General features: G+C 37.5%; 1 protein-coding gene across 4 annotated transcripts in view; it reads left to right on the top strand.

The window, feature by feature from the left end:
• U2SURP (U2 snRNP associated SURP domain containing) overlaps positions 1-16416 on the top strand; it is a 61458-nt gene that overhangs the window by 10904 nt on the left and 34138 nt on the right. For 2 of the 4 annotated variants that reach the window (XM_030574316.1, XM_030574315.1), the window contains exons 2-6: positions 3971-4018; positions 8388-8486; positions 9801-9915; positions 10326-10462; positions 11973-12040. In XM_030574316.1, the coding sequence (XP_030430176.1) occupies positions 3971-4018; positions 8388-8486; positions 9801-9915; positions 10326-10462; positions 11973-12040 (467 nt within the window). Of the gene's footprint in view, positions 1-3970; positions 4019-8387; positions 8493-9800; positions 9916-10325; positions 10463-11972; positions 12041-16416 lie in introns of all 4 variants that reach the window. The other 2 variants (XM_030574312.1, XM_030574314.1) reach the window with 1 other exon arrangement.

Below are 16416 nucleotides of genomic sequence, written 5' to 3'. Positions count from 1 at the left end.
CTCTCTTAACGGTGGCTGAAAGTTCAATTTTCCCTTCTCAAAGAGTAAGATTCTTAATTTTAGATGATTATAGTTAATTGAAAACATTTTTAGAGAGATGCTACAGAACAGAGAAAAGTACAAATTACATTAAATACATACAGGCCTGTCCCTCCCTTCTCACATTTATCTCAGACTTCTTTTCTTTGTCCAGATCTATTCCACCCCCAACAATCTTCTGTTCAATGAACTTTTTGAAACTTTGCACTTTGAGAGACAGGTAAGGGCAGAGGGACAATAGGGTTGAGGTCTGTTATTTCTCACCTGTCTCTCTCTATATATTTATTTATTTTATTTTAAAAACATTTTTGCTGTTAACAAGCATGTTATCTCTGGAGACAAAAATCCACATTTTGAGAACTGCAAAACTAAGCATCTCTGATGATATCTTCTAGACTGAGCGCTGAGTCCCATTGGGTAGATAGAAAAATTAACCTAAATAATCTATACAGAAGCCCCTGCAAACCTATAAGATTGGGTCCCTAATCCATGAATTATTGAAACTCATTTACAAAACTTTTCTTAAATATTACATGAATGTATTATCTCATACTATAGAATTAGAATTTATAATCCCCATTCCATGATGAGATATCTTTGAGCTATAATGTATCTTAATTAAAACTATCTTTAGATGCTTTTTTATCAAAAAAATCTGATCTAAATAAAAACAATTGTTAAATTTTTTTTATAAATCATTGATTTTTTTTATCCACCCATGTGATCATGTAACATTTGTAAATTTGCTAGAAGATTAAACATACTAGACAGAAGATGTAAAAAACAGAGGGGATGCCGTGTTCCTCCAACAGCAATGTTGTGGAAAAGAAACCAAACCTAAATACCGGGAAGGGTGATGGAATTTCTGCTTAGATGCCACTATAGAGACTGTTTTGGACTCCAGCTTTTGTATGAGATTCTACTTATAGATGTCTAATAAATGTGACACTCTAATCTCGTCCAGTTGTTCCCGGCTGCTGCAAAGGGGGAGAGTTTGCACTACTCTGCCATTACAGCAGAATGTATTTTTCAGGTACTCCTGTTGCATGAATAATCGCAAGAATGCCAATAGATTACAATATGTGTTGCAAATCTTTGAGCAAGTGGAATGAATGCATGTTTTTGTCCTTTCCTATCAATTTCTGGTTTCCCAAATATTAGGGTATATGGAGCCATATTTTCTTCTGCACCGAGGTCCACTTGTCAGAGCAAGTTGTGGGAGTGTGGCATTTCAGAGCCAGTTTTACAGCTCCTGGATTCTTTGGGTTTATCTGTGCTTGCCTTGTACGTTAGAGCAGCCTATAGAGCTGAAGGAGTTCCTATGCACTACCTGAACAGCTTTAAATAGTAATTTGCAGGGTATGAATCCAGGCCATGACTTTTCTAACTCTTGGTTTACTTGAATTTGGCAATGATTACAAATAATTGCTACCTGATGGATTTTTTGGAGATCAGTGTAATCTAGCTTGTTGGTCTCATTCTAATTCTACAGCATAAAAAGCCAGAAAAATTAATACTCTTGTTTGTTCCCTGACAACACACGTTGAATTGATGTTGAGATTGAACCTTTTCCTCTCTCCTTCCTTCCTCCAGAATTTCTGGAATGGCACATTGATGGGGTAGAGTAGAGAACATCGTGCTTTTGTGCGTTCTGTACATGAGTTTCAAATGTTGTGTCCAATCTGGCATGTTTCACATTCACCAAAGATTTTATCCAATATACTGTCCTGTATGTCTTAGGCAACACAGATGAAATTTCGCATTCTACATATCCCCATTGTTGTTGAAGTTATGTACTAATGAACATGTACAACCCTCAGAAGGGTAATTTCTCAATCTCCTATATTAAGTTTAATAAAACAGCTTCAGTTACTTATCGGAATATAGTGGAAAACAAACTTACAATTGGTCTAGATGTCCTCAGGCTTCTGTATAAATTCCCTACAAATATTGTAATACTTGGTGCAAAATGGTTGCTTTTATCCTTATTTCTTTTTTTGGAAAATTGCAGTTCTAGCAGCTGCAGGCTTGTGGATTACTATGATATGGGGATTATCTCTTGTATACTTAGTTTTACCATGTTCATGGTATTGGAGATGTTTTCAAATACATTAGTTTTCTTTGGTAATTGATATCCTTCTCTTTTGCGGATATAGCTGTCCTATATATGTACAGACCCCTCAGTGTTCAAGTGAAAAAACTCATTACAAAATAAAGCTCACTAACATCTACCAGCTACAAGGTTAAAGACTAATATTAAAAAATATATCAAGAAAGAAGTAGAAACAAACATATCTTTCAAAAATACTAAATTTACTATTCAGAGAAAAGCAACAATGCTCTTCACTTTTTAACAAAATTTATATATCAAGCCAATATCAATTACATGAAACACATTTAAAGTTTAGTTTAAAATCAAATTTGATGTCAACTAATATGTGTGTTTACTAGTAGGGGTTAACTTCTTTGGGTTGGGGAGGTTAAGATTAATTCTATCCAATTCTGGTTAATCACAACATAGTAATAACTGGTACTAATATTACTCCTGGGGGAATGTCCCCTGCCGATTTCTTTGCTTTCCTGGAAAAAAAAAAAAGACTTTTGACGGGGAAGCAAAGGGAAACCTGCAAGAGTGGCCACACGCCCCTCCCTGGCAGTTCAGGCAGGTTGGTTTGTGCACCCAGGGCAGCTAGTAGAGACGTAAATCACCGCTGGGACTGGGTGTTGGGTGAGAGCTCTGTAGTCATGTGTGAGAGAGACACTGTCCTATTTGTAACATGCTCGCTATTGCAACGTGCTCGGCATGAAGAGGCAGGGCTTTGAGGTGTTTCTGAAGAGGTAGGTGTGGGGCAGAGAAGAATGTAGAAGCCTGCCTGCTTAGTGAATTGTTTCCGTTGTCTCTGTAAATTCCCCCAGGAGTATAAAACAGGTGTAAAAGTTTTAAGGCTCCTTTACATTGCCAGAGTGGTGTAAAGGCCTGTATGGCCTTCTAAATGCTTATGGTGCTTTAGTGATTAGAACTGGTCTAAATTTTTGAACTGAGAAAAATTCCTATCAAAATGTGCTCTGTTAGCTGTTTAGTGCTGACCTTTTTGGAGATGGTCAATAGCCAATAGTGTGCGTTTGGTTCCCTAGCCCTCACTTACATCACAGGCAACTGAAGAGCAACACTGAGCATATGACTGCATATATTTGTTGACTAATAACTAGAAATAAAGGGTTAAATCTAGCTATATTGCTATTAGACAAAGGGAGTTTGAGAATTTCCTCCAAAGCACCCCACTCCCATTCTCTAGCCATTGTATTGTAGTTTAAATACATTACCAAAACCATTGAAACTGGCACAATTATATTGCATTATTTTGACAAATAAAACATGCAGAATTTTAAGTGTGCAGAATTTTTACATTTTCGCGCAGAATTCCCCCAGAAGTATCGTATCATCAACAAATCACATTTATTAAATAATTTTATAACTTAAGACAAATATAATGAGACAAATAACATTATTTTTTGAAGGCACTTCATGTTCACAGTTTCAAGATGTAAGCAGGTTCATCGCAACAGGCGTGGAATTAGTGTTTAAGGTGGCCTCCTTCCCTTCCTGAATCCTGGTGGAAGTGATCAGTTTATGAAATCCAGAGAGCAGAATTGAGATGTTTATGGATAAGAGCAAGAGTCCTTTTTCTATTCTTCTTCCTTTGTTGCCTCAGATACTATCAGTCCACATTGAGTATGCCAGTTGTACTGCTCAGGTACTTGAAAAAATCTTAAATATATGAGGGCAAAGATGCATGCTGGGATAGTGGTGGAAGAAATTGAAATGAAAATGGAATCCCAGCAGCTGCATCTGAAAGGGCCAGTGTCTTTTGCTTATCAGTAAATGCTGCTAGTATATTCCTAAGTGACTTTTTTTCCCCATCATTTGCAGGTCAGACTGCCAGATACGGTACAAACAACTGGATCTGCCGATAGTCACGTAAGTCCTAAAGAATATAGCTATTAGATTGCAAAGAATACTTTCCCTATTTTGCCACAGTCAGCCCCCACTGTTGGGTAATACATATAAACTATTGATATTCATTAGTAAATGATTCATATAATTATTTTAATCTTGCTAGGCAGTCTCATGCATGTCTGTCTGCCTCCTGGGCTTTTAGCATAATCCACTGGTCCCCAACCTTTTTGTGGCCAGTAGCACGTTGATGTTTTCAGAAGAGTGTGGCGAGCGCCAACAATTTTTCAAGGCTTATTTTGTATTTGTGCATTAAATAATATGAAAACATCATATTTAATATACATAATGTATGAATCCATAAAATAAAAAGGGTAATTTTACATGTAAAAGGTATTAATTAAATTATTCGGCAATTACTCTTTCACCTTACTGTGTGAATTTGCTCTTTATCTACCTGTAAGAAAAATTAAGGAGTTTTTACAAAAGAAATATCATAAACAGTTTTCATCTTATTTTAAAAAAGTAAAACATTGTTGAACTGCTGGTCCAAATATATTTATTATTCTTATTTTAACATAGAATGAAACCTGCAACCTTGGAGTTCTCTGTCCCTGGCAGGTGCTAGGCCATAGCTTCTCTCCTGCTGGGCACTAGGCGCGCCCACATAAATGCCCCGGCGGGCGCCATGGCGCCTGCGGGCATTGTGTTGGGGACCACTGGCATAATCCGTCTGCAGGCTTCATAGATATGACACTTCTCATTTTAGCATTTCAGAATATTCTCTTAAATAATTTTGAAAACAATAATTGCTTAATGATGGTACTAGGGATTTTGTCTTCCCCTCACCTCTCTTTCTTGCCAGAAAGGGGTGGATTACTATAACAAGATCCTTTCCTTCATAATAATTACCCATATTAGAAGAACTCTATATAATAATAATTGCAATGACAATAGATGTTTGAATAAACTAGTTGTAAAGAGAGGATATATAGTTGAACAATTTCTTCAGTGTTCTAGACAAAGTGTCGCTCCTTGGCTGCTAAATTAAGCGATTTTTTTAAGTGACCTGGTATGTGAACTATTGTTTTCTAATTTAAACCTCTGCTTTTTAGAATGCCTAGTAGAGCAGATTTTGACAAAGTCGACTGGTTAGGTTACTTGCCCTTGCTTTAAAAAAAATATATATTTTTTTTTGCCTTCTTGTGGTGATTTCTTATTTATCTCCATTATATAGCTGGTAAATTGATAGGCACACCAGCTTCTGAGCCAACACACAAATCATCAGTCAATATCCCCAATGGCCAGGGTTGGGTTCGCTGGATGGGGAGGGCTCTGAGTTACTACAAAGAATTCTTTCCCAGGTGCCTGGGAAATAGAGCTCTGAAACACAGCGCAGCTTAGTTTGCACACGGGATTTTTTCAAAATTTCAGTCTGTATATGTTAGGTGTTCTGTTAGCTGCAAAATTGCTTATAAATCAACAGCATTATTGTTTAATGACAGGATGTAGGCAGCTTCATTACAACAAGCGTGGCGTTAGTCTCTGAGGTATCCTCCCTCCCTCATTCCTGGTGCAGAGCCTTTGTATGAGTCAGAAAGACCTACTATGAGTTCAGTTTCAGGGTGAATTTACAGGCCCGATAGCGACAAAAATATCATTTTCCTTTATTTTTAATTTTTTTTATGTGTTATGCTCTGAAAGTTGAGACAGTAAACCTGTGGAGCCCCTAATTGTACTTAGTTACTTTTTAGAATACCATTGCACTTCAAAGCTGAATCAGAGCATAGCTTAACAAAAGTTAGAAAAGAAAACAAAAAACAAAAAAAAATCTACAATGTTGATGGTTTACAAGCAATTTTGAATCTGATAATGGAACACTTTACATTCAGTTTCAGTCTAGTTTAGTATACTACAAATGGTGTACCACGTATGGTCAGCAATTACAAACATCACTTTTGTTCTGATCAGCATGCTGATATTAGGCATGTCCAGATAATCCGTTCAGTTTGGGCCTGCCTACACTAAGTGAGGAAACTGTTACAGGGACACTGCATAAGAGTTGATTGTGTTGCTTGACTTCGCAACAGTTTTAGTATATAGAACACTGATTTTTTTTTTTAACACACCCTCTTTTGATGTTTCTGAAACACAGTTCACCGTACAACTGAACTCCCGAATCACCTCTCGCATAGTGACTTGCACCTTTCAAAAGATGCAGAAGATTTTGTATAACCTCCAAATGTGAAAGGCTATATTGTGTGATGAGTTAGAAGAACTGATTGAGCCAGTCAGTGCAGGTGCAATACTTATGACTTCCTGCTCTCACAGGGGAGAAACAACTGTAGACTGCACCAGCTCAGCTTGGCCTGGGCTAAACATTTGCTCCCCAGCTGAAATTAAAAAACTTGTTACTAAGCTTGCAAGCCAAAAAAGATGAAGGGTGTATCATCAAGCTCTGCAGACAGTGCCGTGGTGAGAAATCCTCTATCCACTCCAAGCCTCTAGGAAGGAAGCAGGTGCTTAACAAAGTATTGATCCTTGATCTTGCTTGGCCTTTCCATCCTTTATTTCAGCCTCTTCCCTCCGTGCTCCAGTCTGACTACTTAAATGGAAGTTTTCTCCTCCCTCGTTCTGTCTCAATTACTCTCCTCTTTCTGGCAACCTCTATTTTTTTTGGATGAGGTGGTATTCCCAAATATTCAAGTACCTATCTCTTTTTATAGCTTTTCTAAGCCGTATATAATTCCTGTCAGTTTTGTAGCTGCCTATAGGATTTTGAATTACAGCAAAGTTTTCCTGGGAATCATAAGGGCACAAAACTGCTTTAAGACAAGTGAGCCACTTCACTTCCCAGGCCAAACTTCTCAGTGTTCAAGAGTAGTGAGCCTTTGGCCTTCTTGTTCTCTTGTTCCAATTGTTGGACTCTATTCTTGTCACACATCTAGGGTGATGCACGTATGGACACCAAGCAAGTATTATAGTTCGTTATTTCAAGCAATAGCTTCTTACTGTGCTTTTTCATGTTGTGTAAAAATGGCTTTGAGTAGGAAACTTCTATTAGAAGTGGTGGTAAATGGCTGAGACATTGAAATTCCTGGGAAATTCCATTCCAGACAGAAGTTTTTCCAAAGCTAACATTTTTTTTTTTTTTTTACAGCTGATTCTGAAATCTCTTTGGTATCATGACTAAGTTGTTCAGTTTACTCACTGTAACTTCTCACAAAGTGTGGGACCTGCTATTTAAAGAGGTTGTGTGTTGCTGAATTAGCAGTTGTTAGCATCATTGTGTATAAATGAGTTGATGGTTGTGGTAGGGCTTTGAAAATATTTTTGGGGGATGAAGTATCATACCATATGTAAAGATGTTCTGGTGACTGCTGGGGATATTGTTCTTATTCCCAGATATAGATTCTTAGTTTCAATAACAAACAGAAGTCAAATTATTTAAAAATTGAGACTATTTTCTACTATCTTTTGACTATTGGAATTTCAAAATCAGTTTACTGTCTTGTCTCTTCTCCTCTTCCCAAACCTCCCCACTGCCCATTGCTAGGAGAAGTTGTCCTCCCTCTCAGTGCCTTACCATCTTTCTTCAGTCAGCGAAACAGGAGAATCCTGCATATGATCAATTATTACTATTTCAGTTGTGCAAGTGTAATTGTACTTTGTGATTTTCCTTTTTTGATAGTCTTAAGGGGGAGAGATTAAGTTGGGAGAGGCAAGGAGAATGAGAAATTGGGGAATGAAGGCGCTGGTCCTGAAAAGGCTCAAGAATATAACTGTCCCCTGTATCTTCCCATAGCAAAAACATATATTTAAACTCCTCAGCAGTCCTTTCATTTTATTTCCATTAAAATCATCCATCACTGCTGTCTAGGATCACAAAATCATTCTTCTGGCCAAGATAATTTAATTAGTTGCAACTCTTTTCAGTGCTTGTCTGTATTTCTTAAATGGCTGCAGGGGTTGCCACTGAGTTATGGGACATATTGTTCTCCAGGTTTAAGCAAGTAGGCATGTTCGGCAGTGTCAGCTTCTGCTGACCCATGTATTGGGCTCACAGACTTTGTTAGGTTTCCCATGAGTTAGCTTAGAACATATCACAAGACCACCAACCTAGTTCATCTAAGTTTAGATGTTAAAAGCTTCCTTTCTAGGCTATTGCTGAATAGTTTTAAATTATCAAAATATTTCAAAATTGTATTGCTGTTGGAAAACTACATGTCCTGAGGGAGAAGTCCAGGCAGACTTCAGTTTTTTTCCAAGTAACTAAACCAGCAGATTGAGTGAGTTCTTTCAGGTAAAATGTTACTTTGGATGTTAGAGTCAAATAATGAGATGCTTTCAAAAATTACTTCTCTAAACATTCTGTTTTCTGTTCCTTTTGTAGCCTCTTTTGGAAAACAAACTTAAAGCATTCAGTATTGGCAAAATGAGTGCTGCCAAGAGGACTTTAAGTAAGAAGGAACAAGAGGAGTTAAAAAAGAAGGTAATGGTAAATAGACCAGGTTTTTTTTCTTCTTTTATATATGAAATTATCTTGTCATTATTTTATCCAAATGAATAACTGGCAGTGAAAATAAAAATTCTGTTTCAGAGAATTGGTTGTAACTTAACTTATTTTTAAAAATGTAAGTAAATAATACCTTAACTGTACTAGTTTATTTCATGTGGTAATTTTAAGAATATTTGCTGCCAACTGTATTGGGGAGTACAGAGGTCTGCCTTTGAAATGGGGGAAAAAAGCCAGGATAAGTCTAACTGAGCGATCAGATCCTGTGGCTTTCCTGTAAGCTTTGGGTTATGACAGTACAGTGACTGTTGTGACATTCAGTCTGTGAAATCAGTCCCTCCCGTTGACCTACTATCACCTCAGGTTACTTTTTTCTCTTGTGTGGTTTTATGTTGTATATTATTTGACTTTAATTGCTACCAAGAGCAAGATATTTTAGATATTTCAGTGCTGAAAATGTTTTATTCTACACAATAGATTTTACTTTCAAACTAGAGATTTTTATCTTGGGAACACAGTAAATCTATGTTAAATATGGTTTGCTGCAGAAATGCACATATCTGATGTAAAATGGCTTAAGAACATATTGAAATTTGGAAGTTTAGCAAAGGGCTTTAACATGTTTCAATATATTTTAACTCTGCATAAGCTTGTGTGATGTCAACTCATGCTAATTAAAGTTGAGGGTTTTCAAAGAGCCTAAACAAGCTAAGTTCTCAACTTTCTCTGAATTTTCAATGGGATCTGGCTTCCTAACTTCCCCAGACTCCGTTGAAAATCCTAATGTAAGGCAATGCAGTGGTGTTGAATTTAATTTGCTATCTCACTTATTTTTATTAATTTGTCATTTGTGAAACACACCATTTAAAACTGAGCCCATTATTAATTTCATCCAGACACAGTTTGACTCCCATAGTGTGCACTATACATTTTTTGCGACACACAGGCTAGCGCAAAGTCTAAGGTCTTGGTAGCGTTTTGATGTTTCCCGTCTTCTTTTTAGTTCTGAAATTATAAATCCATTAAAAAAAATCAACTCTACATTTATGAAATGAGTAATCATATTTGATTATACAAATCTAGCTGTTTGTCTCTAGTTCTTGTGTTAAAAATTCTTCCCACATTCCTGCTCTGAAAAATTGTCTTGTCTGAAAGTGAAATTTATATTGAATTAGAACAGGTATCATGAGCTCTAGAAAATAAAAAGGAAAGTCATATAGGTGCTTAAGGTTAGATGTCTCACGGATGCTGTTTGTAAAAATAGTAAACAGATTTAACATTGGTGTGTAGGAGGATGAGAAGGCAGCTGCAGAAATTTATGAAGAATTCCTTGCTGCCTTTGAAGGAAGTGATGGTAATAAAGTGAAAACATTTGTAAGAGGAGGAATTGTTAATGCGTCTAAAGGTAAGACTTGAATATTTTATCCCCAACAACTTCTGGTTAATTACAAAGAAAACGGTTAGGTTTGGATTTTATTTTGTGTTTAATAAAGTATGATGCTTGCCAAAAATTTTCTTTATGCTTATAGGAGATTTTTATATAAATCATTAGCATGTTAGTGAAATTATCACTTTTTTATATTAAAAGGAAAGTGTTCGTTGTTTTTTTTTAAACCAACTATACTTTACACATGGCTTTCCTGAGTATTACAATTGCAGAGTGTGATACTATTACAGCATTTCATTTTGATTTATAAATAACTAATTTCTTTAGCTTCTGTGTTGGAGACAGAATTTCAGAAATAAATTAAAAAAAAACTGATTTGGTTCATTATTATGTAGTAACTGTTAACTGAGTTCCTTTTTAAAATCCAGATGAACATGAAACAGATGAAAAACGAGGTAAAATCTACAAACCTTCAGCACGATTTGCAGATCAAAAAAATCAGCCAAATCAACCATCCTCTAATGAGAGGCCTCCATCCCTTCTAATGATAGAAACCAAAAAGCCTGTAAGTTATTCTTCTCAAAATATTTTCTTCCTGTTTAATCCCTCTTCAAAGCACTTATACACTAACTGCATAGAGTAGTTTTATCCCCATTTTTCATATCGGAGGAGCCAAGACATGATGGACATTAAGCGATTTGCCCAAACCATATAGTAAGTCATTGTAGAGATTAGAATGCAAAGGTCTACTAGCTATGATGCAGAGTGGTATCTCTAAAAATGGTGCTCTGTCTTGATTTTGTGCAAAAGAAATATTGTACATGCTCTAGTATTCTTTTTAATCAAGATGACTTCATCATGAATTAATATTTGGTGAATATTAAAAGAATGTTCCCAATCGCTATTGAAGTATATATAGTTGGTTGCACTAGCTATTCTGAATGTTTCAAAATAGTTTTCATTTTAGCCATCTCTTTTCAGATGTGTGTAGCTTTAAGAAACTTTAACCTTTTGGACTGATCTATATTTTCCATGCTTGGTCTCTGTCTCAAGGTGAATTTTTTTGAAGCTTAAGCAAAATTCCTTCAGTTCTTTGAGTTATGACCAATAGTCTGCACGACTTGCAGGTCTTCTAAGATGAAGCACTTACTTTCTCTTTCATTTTTCTGTCAGTTTGCATGAATATTGTTAATTTGATTTTGTTTTGCTTTTAAAAAAACTGGAAAAAAATACAAAAACTGTTAGGGGCACATTAAGACTGTGCAATTGAACACTCAAGTCAGAAAATGTGAAGTTAAGGTTTAACCTGCAGACATAATGCTCTTCCTGTGTCAATCCATTATGATAGTCTTTAACTGCTTAATCATGTTTCCTAAATAGAATTCTTTCTACAATCTTTAGGTATGTGTGAAGATCTATCGCATTGTGTGCTCGTATGGGAAAGTAACAAATGATATTAATGCGAAACCACCCCAAACATAAAACAATATGCTGTGGATTTAAATAGTAGGGTTGGATACTAACGGATAACATAGAAGATATTTCACAATGTTCAAAGATTTTCAGTTACAAAAAAGAGCCACTTAGTTGCACTTGTTGAGTGCATTTTACTCCTCCCACTAAGCCCTTCACTGTCATGTTGCTGTAAAAATGTTACTGTCAGTGTAGCGCTGTAGTGAAGATTTGCCCTTAGTCACTAAGGATGTGGTTAACTTTTGTGAGAAAGTAAGTGCTAAGACTGCCAAAGAGAATTACAAGATGTTAAACGTATCTTAAGTTGTAAAGATAATGTTTGAGCATGAGAACACAATTAAAGGTTTCATTGCAATGTATAAGCACGAAGACAGAGTTAAGGTTTACATTCAACTTTAACTTCTGTATTTCCTGACTTTGTGTTCAGAGGGCTCATCCTTAATGTTTTTAAAGGTGAGTTTTTGTCTGTGGTTCAGTCATTAGGAAACCAAAGATAATATGGACTGGAAATGATCTAAAATACAGGTCACCCAAACATTTCTTTGACAAACCATTCATTGTATGTTCTTCTGAAATATTGGCTGATGTATCCTTTATTTTAGCCTTTGAAGAAAGGGGAGAAAGAAAAGAAAAAGAGCAATTTAGAACTCTTCAAAGAAGAACTAAAACAGTAAGTTTGACTGTGCATGGAATGCCATAATAAATTAGCAAAAATGGCACAAATGTTTGAATTTTCCCCTCTTGCAGAGCTCAAACCAGGGCTGAGATCAGGGTCTCAAACACTTGAGTGTTATGCCAACAAAGTGTATGGCTTCCACTCGCCCTTTGGAAGAAGTCAGATTTCTGTGTTAGTAGCGAAAGAGTTTGGCTCTTTTTAAGCATGCTGGCAAGTGCTCTTAAGACCCATGTGCCAAATGGATTACACTGACAGAGAAGCCAACAGGGTTTGTTGCCTTAAAACTTTCACAGCGAATAGATAAATAAAGGGGATAAGCAGTAAGCCGTTGACCTTTACTAACTTGCCAGTGTCAGTTTGAGTCCCAACATGGGCTAATGTCTGAAAAATGTTGTAAGTCACAAAACGTCTAAAAATGTTAAAATGTGTGTTGGATTTTTGTTTTATTTTGGGGGAATGCAATTTTTCTCCCCCATTTCAAAAGATGTGAATCCTTGCTGATGGGAAGGGGAGCATTTTGGGGGATGGAGAAGTGGGAGGAATGAGGTGAGAGGGATTTGGGGCTGGATCATGAAGGGAGGAATAAATGGGGTTGGGTGGGAGTTCTGGTGGGGGACACTGGGAAAAGAATATGGAGGTAAGTTGCAGGTAGACTGCGATGTATGTGAATATCCACAGATACAAAGCAGGAATCTGCAGATTTGCAGGGCTCTAACTGTATGTTTCAGGGAATAGTAGGGGTGGGGGAGACACCAATCTTTTCTCACATGCTTAAAGTTACTGTAGCTATCATTTAATAAAATTACAAAGTTATTGGGAAACTGGCCGTATCTGAGATTTCTCTCATTGGCTCTGTTAGCAACCACACACTCCAAACATTTCAAAGCATGACCATTATTCCCATTCTGCTGCAAGAAATTGTGCTGGAGTAAGAGGGACACAGCACTTAAGAATCACATAGTAATAGGGAGAACAGTGCGCTGAGACTCAGAAAACCTGGGCGCTCTATTTGTTTTGTCACTGGCCGCTTGGGTGACTTTGGCCAGGTCACTTCACCTTTCTGTGCCCCAGATTCCCCATCACTACAAAGTCAATAATGTTTACCTCCTTGCGATCTAGGGATAGCGTATCTAAGAGTTAGGTATAATTTTCCTTACTGGTCCACGGGTAATTAATCTGTCATTAACTGCGCACCTATGTGGTAATTACAGCTGCCTAAACGACTGCTAACTTCTACCAACAGTGTTTCTCATGCTGATAAAAACACTGAGCAATTAAAAGGGGAAAAAATCTTAGTTAACCCAGAGGTCATGATATCTGTCTATAGCTCGTGCCCTTCCAGAGTGTCGACTTCAGCAAAAGTCAAACTAGTGAAAACTAGGAAATCCAGAGTTAAGGTACTGGCCCATGCAATCTTAACTTTGTCGTCTTTGAGCCGTTTTCCAGTAAGTCCATAACATACACACTTATAGTCTGCCTTTGCTCTGTATGGAACAGGAGTTTCCTATGCTCTTGTACTTAGACAACTCCACAGAGAGAACGCCACATCTACTAGATTTTACAATTCCTTCAACCCCTTTTGACTCCCCTTTCACCCTTGTGCACGCAAATCCATTAAACACTCTACTTTCACTTACCCTTCATTCATCCCACACCTAATTGTTAACAATCCCCAAGGGGGACTACTGTGCATCATTAGTGACACAACTCAGTGCTGAAATGAGACCACCTGGATTTCTGAAGGTACATATATACCTCTTTCCTTTGATCTCACACACAGGATTTGGGGAGAGGGGTCACATATACCCATAAAATGTCATGTGCCCCCTCCTCCCGCCAATAACTTCATATCACAATCACAACTCTTCCACGCTGTGCCAACTAATTCCTTCACCATTCAATATGGCTATACCTACAGAGTGAATGCAGCTGGGGTTCATGCAGAGGGCTATTGCTAGTTCCGGGGGCAGAGTTAAGGTTGTGTGGGTATGTACCCTAACTCTGCACATCCTGTTTTTCACAAGTTTGAGTTTTACTGAATTTGATGTTCTGGAAGGGCAGAAGCTTTTGTTGGATAGCCTTAAATCTGGGATAACAGAGTCCTGGTTTTTTGGTGTGGTTTTTTTTTTTTTTTTTTTTTTTTTTTTCCATTTAATTTATGCTGATGTTCTTGCTGCTACCACCACCTCTGGGACTGAACTGGTCATAGCAGCAATGGTAAGTGTTTGCAAAAAAAAATCCTATTGTAAGACTCGACATTAGTTCAAAGTCTCTGCTAAAATGATCAATAAAACTGTTAGCAGTGTTGACACTTAAAGCTTTCTCTTTAGGGTTGAATCTGTCAGAGCTGTTTCAGTTTGTCTGATTATGGCCTTTGAAACTGTGCACTATTACCTTCCTAGTTGGAAGGATATCCTTATAACTAGAAAGGTTAGAAATGTAATTCAGCTTAAAATAAGACCTAAATTTTGCAAAAGATAGTAAAAATGCAAAACTGTGTGTGGAGAACCTAAATTCCACAACATGTCTGAAGTATTTCCAGGGGCTAGCAATGAGTAATATTAATTAAGGGTGCTTTTGTGGATGACCCAGGATGATTACTTTTGGGTCAGTTAGCTGCTCTTGCAGTTTAAAGGGTAAATAGAGATCAGGGTTGGATTGGATCAACCAACCACCGACACTATACTTCAATATCCAGCTAGAAAAACTGGGATGAGGGCATCCTCTGTTTTGCTAGAATACTCTAAGTGCAGCTTCCATTCAAAAGAAGGAACTTAAGCTTTTTTGCTCTTCCTATTACTTGAAAACGAGCCACTGAGTACCTTCAAGAGTGAGTACTACTTTTTATCATACTGTCACTGGTATATTATGTATGGCAACTGAAGCAAAATGATCAGATACTGTAAAGGAAGAGGAAGTTGAGACTTCTATTTTCACTCTCTAAGGATCCAAAGAAACAACATGTATTTCAGTAGTAGATTTGTTCCCCTTCCTGTGTATCGGAATAATGAATAACAAAGTATTTGATTGTGTCAGTGTCTCTTACACTATGGCTAAAGGAACTGTGGAGTGATCGTGGTAATGAAAGATTTCAGTTTTTTCAGTGAAGATTGAATACAAAAGCAGTGTAGTCTAAACAAACCAAAACAAGAAAATTCTGTGGCTGAGCTTTGCACATATCTCATTGGCTATGCCAAGGACTTCATGTCCCATGGACCAGAGGCAATTTATATGCTTCTGAGTGTTGCCTGTGATCTCTGGGTTTATTAGATAACTTGTGGAGCATAGTATTGTGGAGAGTGGGGTTGGGAGGCTTTAGCTTCTGTGTGTGTGCTTGTGTGCTGAGATCATGGATCTTAGCCGGGGGATAGAGCAGATTGTAGCTGAAGGGAAAACAGTCAAAATATCTTATCCTTGGATAAGAAGGTGTGCAAAGGAGGGCAGGATGGTCTGGGAGGGTGGGGGATTGAAGAGCATTTTTATGAACTTAATTGAAGAGCAATGGTCAATCTACAGTTCAGAAGATTTTTTTTTTTTTTTAATGAATGGAATTGTTCTTTAAAAACAGAAAAAAGGTCTTTTGTAACTTAGTACAGAATCCTCTGGAGAGAGTCTGAAAACAGGGTAGACTCTTTATATCAGTGGTGGGCAACCTGTGGTCCACACGCAGCTCGTGAGGGTAATCCGCTGGTGGGCCACAGGACAGTTTGTTTACATTGACCAGAAATGGCAAACCGTGGCCACTGGGAGCCTGTTCCCGGCCAATGTAGACAAACTGTCTCGCCACCCACCAGTGGATTACCCTCACTGGCCACAGGTTGCCCACCACTGCTCTATATCACAGATAATAAAATACCTGTATGCCATGATATTACATGTTTTGTTTTGGTAAGGTAGGATAGGTGAACAAGACACCTGGGAGTCTTGTGGGATTGATAATTGATATAGAGACATTAGGTTATAAATCCACAAATAGCTCTTGTTGATAGTGACCAAACTTTATTACTGTCTCATGGCTAGTTTGTGTATATGAAATGAATTGGTGGTCTTATTCTAGCTCCTAAAACACAGATACCTACATTAAGAAAAATCACTACATTCAGCAAAACTTCCAATGACTGAATATTAATTTGTGTGACATTAGTGCCAAGAGGCCCCAACTGAGATTGGACCCTCATTGTGCTGTGTACAGTACACAACATGAGAACAAGTCCTACACCAGAGAGCTTACAATCTAAATTTAGGCAAGCCCTAGAAAAGGTAGGAGAGGAAAACAGGTACAGAGAGGTGAAGTGACTTGCCCAGAGACACATGGTAGGTCAGTGGCAGAGCAGGGCACAGAACCCAGGTCTCCTGTTTTTTTTCTGACT

Source organism: Gopherus evgoodei, chromosome 9 (assembly GCF_007399415.2).
Source record: "Gopherus evgoodei ecotype Sinaloan lineage chromosome 9, rGopEvg1_v1.p, whole genome shotgun sequence".
NCBI classification, from domain to species: domain Eukaryota; kingdom Metazoa; phylum Chordata; order Testudines; family Testudinidae; genus Gopherus; species Gopherus evgoodei.
The sequence above is the reverse complement of the archived record's forward strand: the minus strand, read 5'-3'. Positions and strand labels throughout refer to the sequence as shown.